The sequence below is a fragment of the Salvelinus fontinalis genome, chromosome 37, assembly GCF_029448725.1.
Source record: "Salvelinus fontinalis isolate EN_2023a chromosome 37, ASM2944872v1, whole genome shotgun sequence".
NCBI classification, from domain to species: Eukaryota; Metazoa; Chordata; class Actinopteri; order Salmoniformes; family Salmonidae; genus Salvelinus; species Salvelinus fontinalis.
The window spans coordinates 23,166,223-23,179,311 of NC_074701.1; the positions used below are offsets into that span (position 1 = coordinate 23,166,223).

General features: G+C 44.4%; 1 protein-coding gene across 7 annotated transcripts in view; it reads left to right on the forward strand.

Annotated features, from left to right (window-relative positions):
* The window catches only part of LOC129836381 (disintegrin and metalloproteinase domain-containing protein 12-like), a 138,083-nt gene that overhangs the window by 37,512 nt on the left and 87,482 nt on the right, over positions 1-13,089 (forward strand). For 4 of the 7 annotated variants that reach the window (XM_055902463.1, XM_055902460.1, XM_055902461.1 and 1 more), the window contains exon 2: positions 11,429-11,550. In XM_055902463.1, the coding sequence (XP_055758438.1) occupies positions 11,429-11,550 (122 nt within the window). Of the gene's footprint in view, positions 1-3,746; positions 3,951-11,428; positions 11,551-13,089 lie in introns of those variants that run through there. The other 3 variants (XM_055902462.1, XM_055902465.1, XM_055902467.1) reach the window with 2 other exon arrangements.

Here is a 13,089-nt window from a genome sequence, read left to right on the forward strand (position 1 = left end):
GATAGTTTGATTCTCCGAATATTTTATATAACAGCGGAATTGCTGCAGCAATGCATTGAAAGTGTGATCCTGGCATTCCGCCAAGGTCTGGAGTTCTTTCATAAGGTTTTGAAGTAGCTCCTCGTGTCTTCCAAAGGTGGCTCCTTGGGAGGAGACAGCTTTGCAAAGCTGGTCTGAGTCTGCTGGATCAGTCATGGCCAGTTCGTACTATCACGATTCTCAGAATATTTAATATAACAAAGGGGCAGGCAAAAGGCAGGTCGAGGGCAGGCAGAGGTTCGTAAACCAGGTCAGAGTCGGGCAGTTATAGGACAGCAGGCAGGCAGAAAGGTCAGAACCGGGAAGACTAGAAAATAACTTGAACAGGAGAAACGGGAAACATGCTAGTAAGACCTGACAAAACAAGACGAACTGGCAATAGACAAACAGAAAAGGCAGTTATAAATACACAGGGGATAACAGGAGATAAAGGGCTGTGAGACTTAGGTTTAATCCAAGACACATGAAAAGTGGGATATATACGGAGGGTGCTGGGCAACAGACGACAAACAGCAGTGGGGCTAAGGATTTTAGAGATGGGGAAAGGGCTGATAAAGCATGGGGGGAAGTTTGGGGGATTGCACTCGAAGGGGCAGATCCCGAGTAGAAAGCCGTACCCTCTGCCCGAGATGATAGCAGGGAGCAGGGGTCCGGTGGCTGGAGGTGGTCTTGAGAACAACGGACCGGACTCTCTTCCAGGGACGACAACAGCTGTGGACAAACATCTGGGCAGAGGGTATGCTGATTTCCTCCTCTTGTTCAGGGAAGAGTGGGGGCTGGTATCCCAAGGAACACTCAAAGGGAATGAGACCAGTGGCCAAGCAGGGAAGAAAGTTGCGGGTGTATTCTACCCACACAAGTTGCTGGCTCCAAGTGGTGGGGTTGGCGGAGACGAGGCAAGAAGAGCCGTCTCCAGGTCCAGATTAGCTCGCTCCCACTGGCCGTTAGACTGGGGACGAAAACTGGAGGATAGGCTGGCCGACAACCCAATGAGGGTGCAGAACGCCTTCCAGAACCGAGACGAGAACTGAGGACCGCGATCGGCGACGATGTCAACCGGAAGTCCATGGATCCTGAAGACCTGTTGCACCATGAGCTGGGCCGTCTCCTTGGCAGAGGGTAACTTGGAAAGGGGAATGAAATGTGCGGCTTTGGAAAACCTATCCACCACCGTAAGGATAGCGGTGTTGCCATCTGACAGAGGGAGGCCAGTGACGAAGTCCAGGGACATATGAGACCAGGGGCTGTGAAGAACAGGGAGTGGTTGAAGGAGTACAGCCGGAGCTTGTCGTGGAGTCTTATTCTGTGCACACATAGTGCAGGCGACAACGACTGCGGAGACGTTAGGAACCATGGTGGGCCACCAAAATTGTTGTTGGATGAAAGCCAGGGTCCGACGGGAGCCAGGATGGCAGGTCAGTATAGAGGAATGTGGGACAAACATCCGGTTCTAACCTCTCCTCCTCCCCTCCTCCAGCTGGGAACGCTGAGCCTTACAGATCAGGCTCTCTATACCCCAGATGACTGCAGCCAGTATGGAGGATGGTCTAAGGATTAGACGGTGTAGCAACGGGGCTATACAGGTGTGAGAACACGTCAGACTTCACAATATTGGACCCAGGGCGGTAGGAGATAGTAAAAATGGATGTTCCACTCTCTCTAACCAGTGACTCCGCTCCTCCATCGCCATCTTGATTGCGAGTAGTTCTCGATTTCCCACGTCATAGTTCCTCTCAGCTGGGTTAAGACGATGGGAAAGGAAAGTGCAGGGATGCAGCTTTTGGTCCTGGGCAGAAAGCTGGGACAGGACAGCCCCCACTCAGACATCCAAAGCGTCAACCTCCACCACGAACTGTCGGACGTGTCCGGACGGATTAAGATGGGAGCTCTAATGAATCGATGCTTGAGGTCCGAGAACGCCCGGTCAGCTGCTGGAGACCACGTGAAAGGAACCTTGGGAGAGGTGAGTGCTGAGAGGGAGAAGCCAGGGTGCTGTAACCCCGGCTGAAACAGCAGTAGAAATTAGCACACCACAGGAAACGTTGCAGCTGCACACTGTATCTGGGTTGAGGCCAATCCACCACAGCTCTCACCTTGTCAGAATCCATCTGAATATATCCTGCAGTGATGACATATCCTAGGAATGAGATGGTGGAAAGATGGATCTCATATTTCTCGGCTTTAACAAAAATCTGGTTTCCCAGGAGGCGCTGAAGGACCTATCAGACATGGAGGATGTGCTCTTGAGCTGAACAGGAAAAAACAAGGATGTCTTCGAGGTATACATACACAAACCGGTTCAACATGTCACGGAGCACATCGTTGACCAGGGCCTGGAACACTGCAGGGGCGTTGGTCAGTCCGAATGGCATAACAAGGTACTCATAGTGCCCGCTAGCTGTGTTAAAGGCTGTATTCCATTAGTCTCCGTCCTGTGGATTGTTGCTCCCACACCACATTAGCCCAGGCGAGTGCCCTCCCGGACTTCACCGTTATCAGGTACGCTATCTTCGAGTGATCCGAGGGAAACGAAGAGGGCTGCAGCTCGTAAATGAGAGAGCACTGGGAGAGAAATGCCGGCAAGTTCCTGGATCTCCAGCATAGCTCTCAGGGTTTTCGGGAAGTTGGGGAGATGCGCCGCTGGTAGCGGGGTTACTGAGACTCTGGGGGGTTACCGTGGTGGCTTGCTGCCGAGTAGATATTCAGCGGAATTGCTGCAGCAATGCATTGAAAGTGTGATCCTGGCGTTCCGCCAAGGTCTGGAGTCCTTTCATAAGGTTTTGAAGTAGCTTCTCGTGTCTTCCAATGGTGGCTCCTTGGGAGGAGACAGCGTTGCAAAGCTGGTCTGAGCCTGCTGGATCAGTCATGGCCAGTTCGTACTATCACGATTCTCAGAATATTTAATATAACAAAGGGGCAGGCAAAAGGCAGGTCGAGGGCAGGCAGAGGTTCGTAAACTAGGTCAGAGTCAGGCAGGTACAGGACGGCAGGCAGGCTCAGGGTCAGGACAGGCAGAAAGGTCAGAACCGGGAAGACTAGAAAATAAAAACTTGAACAGGAGAAACGGGAAACATGCTGGTAAGACCTGACAAAACAAGACGAACTGGCAACAGACAAACAGAAAACGCAGGTATAAATACACAAGGGATAATGGGGAGAAATGTGAGACACCTGGTGGGGTGTGGAGACAAGCACAAGACATGTGAAGCAGATCAGGGTGTGACACAAGCGCTATAATGAAACTGGCTCTCATGAGGACCGCCACAGGAAGGAAGACCCAGAGTTACCTCTGCTGCAGAGGATACGTTCTTTAGGGTTAACTGCACCTCAGATTGCAGCCCAAATAAATGCTTCACAGAGTTCAAGTAACAGACACATCTCAACTGTTCAGAGAAGAGGGTGTAAATCAAGCCTTCATGGTCGAATTGCTGCAAAGAAATCACTACTAAAGGACACCAGTAATAAGAAGAGACTTGCTTGGACCAAGAAACACAAGCAATGGACTTAGACTGGTGGGAAAACTGTCCTTTGGTCTGATAAGTCCAAATTTGTGATTTTTGGTTCCAACCGCCGTGTCTTTGAGATGCAGAGTAGGTGAACGGATGATCTCCACATGTGTGGTTCCCACTATGAAGCATGGAGGAGGAGTTGTGATGGTGTGGGGGTGCTTTGATGGTGACACTGTCTGTGATTTTATTTTTCAACAGGACAATGACCCAACACACCTCCAGGCTATGTAAGGGCTATTTGACCAAGAAGGAGAGTGATGGAGTGCCTCATCAGATGACCTGGCCTCCACAATCACCTGATTGTCGTGTTGGATGAGTTGGACCGCAGAGTGAAGGAAAAGTAGCCAACAAGTCCTCAGCATATGTGGGAACTCCTTCAAGACTGTTGGAAAAGCATTCCAGGTGAAGCTGGTTGAGAGAATGCCAAGTGTGCAAAGCTGTCATCAAGTCAAAGGGTGGCTACTTTGAAGAATCTAAAATATAAAATACCTTTTGATTTGTTTAACACTTTTTTGCTTCCTGCATGATTCCAAATATGTTATTTCATAGTTTTGATGTCTTCTCTATTATTCTACAATGTAGAAAATAGTCAAAATAAAGAAAATACCCTGGAATGAGTAGGTGTGTCCAAACTTTTGACTGGTACTGTATATTTATTTATATAATTATTATTTATATATATATATATACTCTGTCTGTTTGTATACTCATTCCCCTTGACTTATTCCATATTTTGTTGGGTTACAGTCTGCACTGTCACGTGTGCTCCCTCTCCAGCCTCTAGTGCACCTGGCTGCTCGTTATAGCTCAAACACGTCACCATCATTACTCACACCTGCGCGTCATCACACCTGGACTCCATCACTTCCCTGATTACCTTCCCTAAATATGTCACTCCCTTTGGTTCCTTCCCCAGGTGTTATTGTTTCTCTTTCATGTCTGTGCGTTGTTCGTGTTTCCCTGAACTTGCATTACAGAATAACGCCTCACCTAAGGGAAGCATCAGTGTTTAAAAAAATTACATTCTGTCAAGTGGAATGACGTCGTGTCCGGGAGCCGCTGCAGGCTTTCTTGCCTCAGCCGGATTGCCAGGCTCCCCTGCCTTAGCCGGCTCATCGGGCTTACATGCCTTCGTCGGATCGCCAGGCTCCCCTGCCTCAGCCAGTCTGTCAGGTTCCCGCTTCCCAGCCGGCGACAGGTTCCTGCGCATCAGCAGGGGTGACCTGTCCTCTCCTGATCCCTGGGATCGTCACTTAGGATGTCGTCCTGCGGCTGGAACCGAACAAGACGGAGACAGGGTACCACCAGTTATGTTTTCTCTCTGGCGCTCTAGGTCGCCATGCTCCCACGTCTCAGCCGGATTGACAGGTTTCCAGCGCCTCTGCAGAGGTGTCCGGTCCGCTCCTGTTCCCCGGGATCGTCATTTTGGTCGGCATCCTGGGGCTGGAGCTGCGCGTCGGGGAGGGGGTACTGTCACGTGTGCTCCCTCTCCGGCCTCTAGGTCACCAGGCTGCTTGTTATGGCGTACACTTGTCACCATCGTTACGCTCACCTGCGCATCATCAGACTCACCTGGACTCCATAACTTCCCTGATTACCTGCCCTATATATGTCACTCCCTTTGGTTCCTTCCCCAGGCGTTATTGTTTCAGTTTCATGTCTGTGCGCTGTTTGTGGTTCTTGTTTTGTATTATGTTGCGTTTATTTATTAAAACACTCACTCCCTGAACTTGCTTCCCGACTCTCAGCGCACATCATTACACATTCAAAATGGATTAAATATATTTGTTTCTCACCTATCAACACACAATACCCCATAATAACAGTGAAAACAGTTTTCAACTTTCTCGGCAAGTTTCTAAGAGCTTTGCACAACTGGATTGTATAATTATTCTTTTCAAAATTCTTTACATTTGTTGTTTTGCAGATTCTCTTATCCAGAGCGACTTACAGTAATGAGTGCATACATTTTAATACTTTTTTCGTACTGGTTCCCCATTGGAATCGAACCCACAACCCTGGCGCCATGCTCTACCTACTGAGCTACACAGGACAAATTGGTTATTGATCATTGCAAGACAACCATTTAAGTCTTGCCATAGATGTAATTTTTTTAAGTTATTATTTCTTTTTTTTACCCCTTTTTCGTGATATCCAATTCATGTTCCATCGCTGCAACTCCCGTATGGACTCGGGAGAGGCGAAGGTCAAGAGCTGTCCGTCCTCCAGAACAAAACCCAGCCAAACCGCACTACTTCTTGACATACTGCCTGCTTAAGCCGGAAGCCAGCTGCACCAATGTGTCGGAGGAAACACTGGTGACCGTGTCAGCTTGCATTGCGCCTGGCCCGCCACAGGAGTCACTAGTGTGCGATGGGACACGAACATCCCTGCCGGCCAAACCCTCCCCTAACCCGTCCGACACCGGGCCAATTGTGCGCCACGCCATGGGTCTCCCAGTTGCGGTCGGCTGCGACTTCGCCTGGACTCGAACCAGGATCTCTAGTGGTACAGCTAGGACTGTGATGCAGTGCCTTAGACCACTCCGCCACTCGGGAGGCCCTGCCTTAGATTTTCAAGCAGATTTAACCTCTCTTCGGTACGTAAGACGTTAGCGTCCCACCACTTCAACAGCCAGTGAAACTGCTGGGCGCCAAATTCAAATACAGAAATACTCATTATAAAAACTCAGAAAACAAAACATATTTTACATAGGTTTAAAGATTAACTTCTTGTGAGTCCAACCACAGTGTCAGATTTAAAAAATGCTTTACGGCGAAAGCATACCTTACGATTATTTGAGAATAGCCCAGCAGACAAATCATTACAAACAGTAACCAGCCAAGTAGAAGAGTTACACAAGTCCGAAATAGAGATAAAATGAATTCCTTACCTTTGATGATCTTCATATGGTTGCACACAGCAGACATTCATTTACTCAATAAATGTTCCTTTTGTTCGATAAAGTCTCTTTATATCCAAAAACCTCTGTTTTCTTTGCACGTTTTCTTCAGTAATCCACAGGCTCAAACAGTCAAAACAGGCAGACAAAAAATCCAAATTGTATCTGTAAAGTTCATAGAAACATGTCAAATTATGTTTATATTCAATCCTCAGGTTGTTTTCAGCCTAAATAATCGATAATATTTCAACCGGACAATAACGTCGTCAATATAAAAGGTAAACAAGAAAGGCACACTCGTGGGCATGAAAAAGCTCTGTGACACTTTAGGGTCCACTCATTCAGACTGCTCTTACTTCCTCAGTTTTCAGAATATAAGCCTGAAACAATTTTTTAAGACTGTTGACATCTAGTGGAAGGCATAGGAACTGCAATTTGAGTCCTAAGTCAATGGATACTGTAATGGCATTGAATAGAAAACTAGAAAACCCCCAAAAAGACTACTTCCCAAATTGATTTTTCTCAGGTTTTTGCCTGCCAAATCCGTTCTGTTATACTCACAGACACTATTTTAACAGTTTTGGAAACTTTAGAGTGTTTTCTATCCAAATCTACCAGTTATATGCATATCATCTCTTCTGGGCCCGAGAAGCAGGCAGTTTAATTTGGGCATGCTTTTCATCCAAAATTCCGAATGCTGCCCCCTACCCTAGAGAAGTTAAGTCAAAACTGTAACTTGGCAACTCAGGAACATTCACTGTCTTCTTGGTAAGCAACTCCAGTGTAGATTTGGCCTTGTGTTTTAGGTTATCGTCCTGATGAAAGGTGAATTAATCTTTCAGTGTCTGGTGGAAAGCAGACTGAACCAGGTTTTCCTCTAGGATTTTGCCTATGCTTAGCTCCATTATGTTTCTTTTTAATCCTGAAAAACTCCCCAGTCCTTAACGATTACAAGCATACCCATAACATAATGCAGCCACCGCTATGCTTGAAAATATGGAGAGTGGTACTCAGTAATGTGTTGTATTGGATTTGCCCAAAGCATAACACTTGGTAATCAGGACAAAAAGTTTGTTGCTTTGTCACATTTCTTGCAGTATTACTTTGGTGCCTTGTTGCAAACAGGATGCATGTTTTGGAATATTTGTATTCTGTACAGGCTTCCTTCTTTTCACTCTGTCAATTAGGTTATTATTGTGGAGTAACTACAATGTTGTTGATCCATTCATCGTTTTTTCCTATCACAGCCATTAAACTCTGTACCTGTTTTACACTCACCGTTGGCCTCATGGTGAAGTCCCTGAGCAGATTCCTTCCTCTCTGGCAACTGAGTTAGGATGGATGCCTGTATCTTTGTGGTGACTGGGTATATTGATACACCATCCAAAGTGTAATTAATAACTTTACCATGCTCAAAGGGATATTCAATGTCTGCTTTTTATTTTACTCATCTACCAATAGATGCCATACTTTGTGAGGCATTGGAAAACCTTCCTGGTCTTTGTGGTTGAATCTGTGTTTGAAATGCACTGCTCGACTGAGGGACCTTACAATTAACTGTATGTGTGGGGTACAGAGATGAGGTAGTCATGTTAAACACTATTATTGCACACAGAGTGAGTCCATGAAACTTATGACTTGTTCAGCAAATTTTTACTCCTGAACTTATTTAGGTTTGCTATAACAAAGTGGTTGAATACTTATTGACTCAAGACATTTCAGCTTTTAATTTTTAATGAATTTGTAAAAATGTCTAAAAACATAATTCAACTTTGATATTATGGGATATTGTGTGTAGGCCAGTGACAAAACATCTACATTTTATCCATTTCAAATTCAGGCTGTAAAGTCAAGGGGTGTGAATACTTTCTGAAGGCACTGTACGTACTCAAATGGACAGCTTCCTCAAGTACTGCATTTTCTGTGTGTGTCTAGCTTGTCTAACTAGCTAACTGTGTATTACCCCCGGGGAATTCACCTTACCAGGAGGGTAAAGAAGTTGCTTTTGATGCTCAAATAATAGATTTACAATAGAACAAAACATTGGGGGACAAAGAGCTTCATATTGATTCCCAGTATACCAGAGTAAGAGCTTTAATGTACAGCACAGCAATAGGTTGGTTTGTGCAGTAGTGCTGTTGAGAGATATTGGTAAAGCTGTGTTCCCGGTGAGCTGTGTGAAACCATCCATTATTGATGTTGTGTCTGTGGTCTTACTGCAGAGACAGATACCCTTTGGGGACACCACTGTTTCAGAGTAGAATAATAGAGAGCTTGCATTGTGTTTGGAAAAGGCAATATCTAAAGGTAATATGTCTACAGTGCTGTACAATTTGTCTGAGGGTCTCTTTATTGTCTGTTTAAAAAATGGATCTGTGTAGTAGTTCTATTTAATGTGAATGTTTTTTTTTGCCCATAGTAGGTCAGTTTGGTTCACTCAAGTGACCTAATACCCTTACATAAATGGGGCATTTAGTGTGTAATAAATTCAAGGTAATTTAAACAATAGAGCGGGTTTCCCCAAATGCTATCGATTTTTGGGGGGGTTGGACATAAATTACTGTAAAAAAATAACAAGGCAAATCAGTGATTTTAATTTTGGAAATCTGTTCCAAAGTATTCCCATCCATAATAGAGAGATATATGTGATCGTATACAAATGTAAGCAAGGTTTGAAAATATTATGTTTTAGTCAAGTATTATACACTATATACTGTACACAAGAGTATGTGGACACCCCTTCAAATCAGTGGATTTGGCTTTGTCACCCACACCCGTTGCTGACAGGTTTATAAAATCGAACACACAGCCATGCAATCAACAGACAAAAATTGGCAGTAGAATGGCCTTACTGAAAAGCTCAGGGATTTTTGTTGGGATGGCCCAGCAGCCACACACAAGCCTAAGATCACCATGCGCAATGCCAAGCATGTAAAGCTCGCCTCCATTAGACTCTGGAGCATTGGAACTGTGTTCTTTGGAGTGATGAATGAAGCTTCACCATCTGGCAGTCCGAATGACGAATCTGGGTTTGGCGGATGCAAGGAGAATGCTACCTGCCCGATTGCATAGTGCCAACTGTAAAGGTTGGTGGAGGAGGAATAATGGTCTGGGGATTTTTTTCATGGTTCTACTAGGCCCTATAGTTCCAGTGAAGGGAAATCTTAATGCTACAGCATACAATGACATTCTAGACGATTCTGTGCTTCCAACTTTGTGCCAACAGTTTGGGGAAGGGGCTTTCTTGTTTCAGCATACAAATGCCCTCTTGCACAAAGCGAGATCCATACAGAAATGGTTTGTCGAGATTGGTGTGGAAGAACTTGACTGGCATGCACAGAGCTCGCACCACAATCTCATAGATCACCTGCGGGATGAATTGGCACGCCGACAGCGAGCCAGGCCTAATTGCCCAACATCAGTGCCCGACCTCACTATTGCTCTTGTGGCTGAATGGAATCAAATCCCTGCGGCAATGTTCCAACATCTAGTGGAAAGCCTTCCCAGAAGAGTGGAGGCTGTTATAGCAGCAAAGGGGGAACCAACTCCATATTAATGCCCATGATTTTGGAATGAGATGTTCGACGAGCAGGTGTCCACATACTTTTGAGCTTCGGTCACTTTGTAGTCTACAAATTGTTTGTAATTATTTTCCGTCCCTCTGACCATCTGCTCAAGAAAAATCACTCCGCAGCTGAATCTGGTTGATTAACCATTCAATAGAGCAACACATTTTACTTGAGGTGGCCTGAAGCTAAATGATGAAACAATCACATGTTCAAAAGACTAACATTTTAAGTATGATAACAATGGTATGTCCATTGTTATCATACTTAACTAATAGAATGTTATATATATGGGGGATACAATCTTCCCAGCTCTGCAGATTCTGCTGTGAGGAGGCAGAGTCATTAGACTATTTATTTTGGTATTGTCCGCATGTAGCTCGTTTTTGGTCACAGGTCCAGGAATGGTTGAAGAATTGCAACATTTGCGTAGAACTAACGCTACAGATAGCAATACTGGGGGATTTGAAAAGCCATAGTCAATCAATCAATCAATCAATAATATAATAATTATTTTAGCAAAAATGTTTATTTTTAAATTTACAATCCGTGGAAGCAATGAGAATAGGAAGATTCAAATCTTTTGTGAAGCATCACAGCACAGTTGAAAAATATATGGCAAATAAAAATCCGAAATGGATGATGTTGGAAGATAGATGGGAAAGGTTGAGTGGAGCTGAAGGGTGGGACTAATAACAAGATAAGCAATGTAGGGCATACGGGATCTGTGAAATGTGTATAGGTGCGGAGCTATTGTGAAATAGCACAGTTACAAGTGGAAATCAAACTGGATGGACAACAGAAATAGAGGAAGGACTAAGAACAAACAAGAGAGAACTATTATAAAGTAGACTGTGTCTCTAAAATGTGTATAAGATGTATAAATTGAAGGTAAAAACAGAAATGTTTATCAGTTTACTCCAATTGGGGGATCGGTGGTAGGGTTTGCGGGGAATAATAATAAAGGTATACTCTTTAAAAAAAAGTATGTATGTCTATGTAGGTATGTGTATGTATATATGTGTATATGTATGCATACGTGAATGGATATATATATTTACCCAAAAGAATATGGGGGATTGGAAATGATGCAGACAATTACATTGGAAGCAACATTCTTTCCGCAATATTAAGCTGATCCACCCCCGAAAAAAACAAAACAAAAAAAACAATGGTATGTCATTCTCCATAATCTCATGGTTGACTGCCGCCACAACCATTGAAGTCAGGTGTTATGTCATTCTCATTATACAGTAATATACATGCTCTCAGTTAGGCCTCCTCAGGTCAAGTGATAGCAGTACTTAACAGAGACCAGATAGACTCGCGCTAACCATACCCACTCAGTACAAACCATTTCCATTGATTACATCACATCACATCATTAATCACTGTTATTGATCTTTTAACAGGGAAAAGCTTGGACCAGAGTGTGCTGCACAGCGCTGTCCCTAAGCCCCAACGCTATGACACCACGGTACCTCTCCTGCTGGAAGGGCGGCAGCGCAAACCACTCAGCCAGCTCAAGTCCAGGGTAAATATTCATAAAGCGGCCACTTAGCGGCCTTGGCTAATGCTAATAAGCTGCTCCTACTATAGCTCAGCCAAGAGTAGATGCTAGTCTGCCTTCCTCACCTGCCTCAGGTCTCCTGTGTTGTTCCAGTCGTGAGCTCCTAATAATTCCCCATTTCTGTTTATCCTCGGCTGATTCCCCTTTGTGCTTTTTCCTCAAAGCTCGCTCCCCACGGCGTTGAATGGCCCCTCTGTTGTTTGTTTAGTATGAGCTAGGCCCTGAGGCTCCACACACTGTGAAATTATTCCCCCAACTCGCCAGGCTCCTATACTCTACAAATCAGCAGTGCATGAAAAGCAACATTTTGAAATGGTTTACCACTGGCAGAAGACTGCCTTTTTTCCCTAAACTGTCTGGTTTTGTAACAAAGTCAGGTAGCAACCGGATTTGAAACCATCTCACCATTGTGCTAAAATGTATTGGAAGGGTGAGCGTAGTTGCGGATGGCTAGCAAATGCACCCTAACACTTGTTATCCTTGACATACCAGAACTGCAAGCAAAGCAAAGATATATAAGACGTATTAGAGTTTCTTTCAATGAACCATGTGTAATGCCTGAAATCCATTGAGTTCTTAAAACCAGGTAAATCAGCACATTTAATCTCTGATATTACATGGGGTCTTTAAGCACGTTCTGCAATTGAGTATCTGGTTTTAGGGTATATTAGGGTAGCTTCAGACGGGGAAACCCAATGCGTTCAGCCCACTAGGACTTAGTGAGAGAAATAGATTTTTGAAATCCGGGATCCCCCACTTCACCATAGGGAAACCATTCCCGACAAGGGAAACGCGTGGGTGTTGAGTAGTACTCCCAGAATATTTAAAACAGCCATGGCTTTCCAAGATGTATCCCTCAGATTATACATGAGTGGATAGGTTTTTCCTAGCTGGAGGAAATACCACACCCTCTGAGGGGGTGTTTTTTTTTTTTTTTTCTATGTTAGTGTCTCAATTACACACTCTCCCTGAATGCTGAGCTTGTGCTTTACTTGGCTGACATGGGGAGGGTATTAGCAAATCAACAAAATCTCTGAAATGAGAAGGAGTCATGAGAGCTGCCAGTGATGCACCAGTAATTCATCAGAATGTGTTATATTATAGCTTTGTCTGGAACAATAGATTCTAGTTATTTAGTTAGGACAGAATTTTGGTGAAAGTTAATTTTATTTTATTAGAGAGGTATTCCATTGTCATGACACTACATAATCAATTGAGTTTAACAACAATGTGTATTTGTATAGTTCACAAGCCAGCTGTTATAGCCATGTTGACCATTCCAACATATTGAGTTTAACAAATTGGTTATTTTATCAGAGATGATACCAGACTCATTTTTCACTCCACCCCTTTAGTTTTTATTGAACTGTGCGCGGTGCCACAAGAAGTAGCAAGCCAATATCTTGGTGGTGGTGAGTCAGGACAATTGGGTGAATACCTGACATGAACCGCCCTGCCTTCTAAACCACAAATGGACCCACAAACTATACAACTCTATGCACA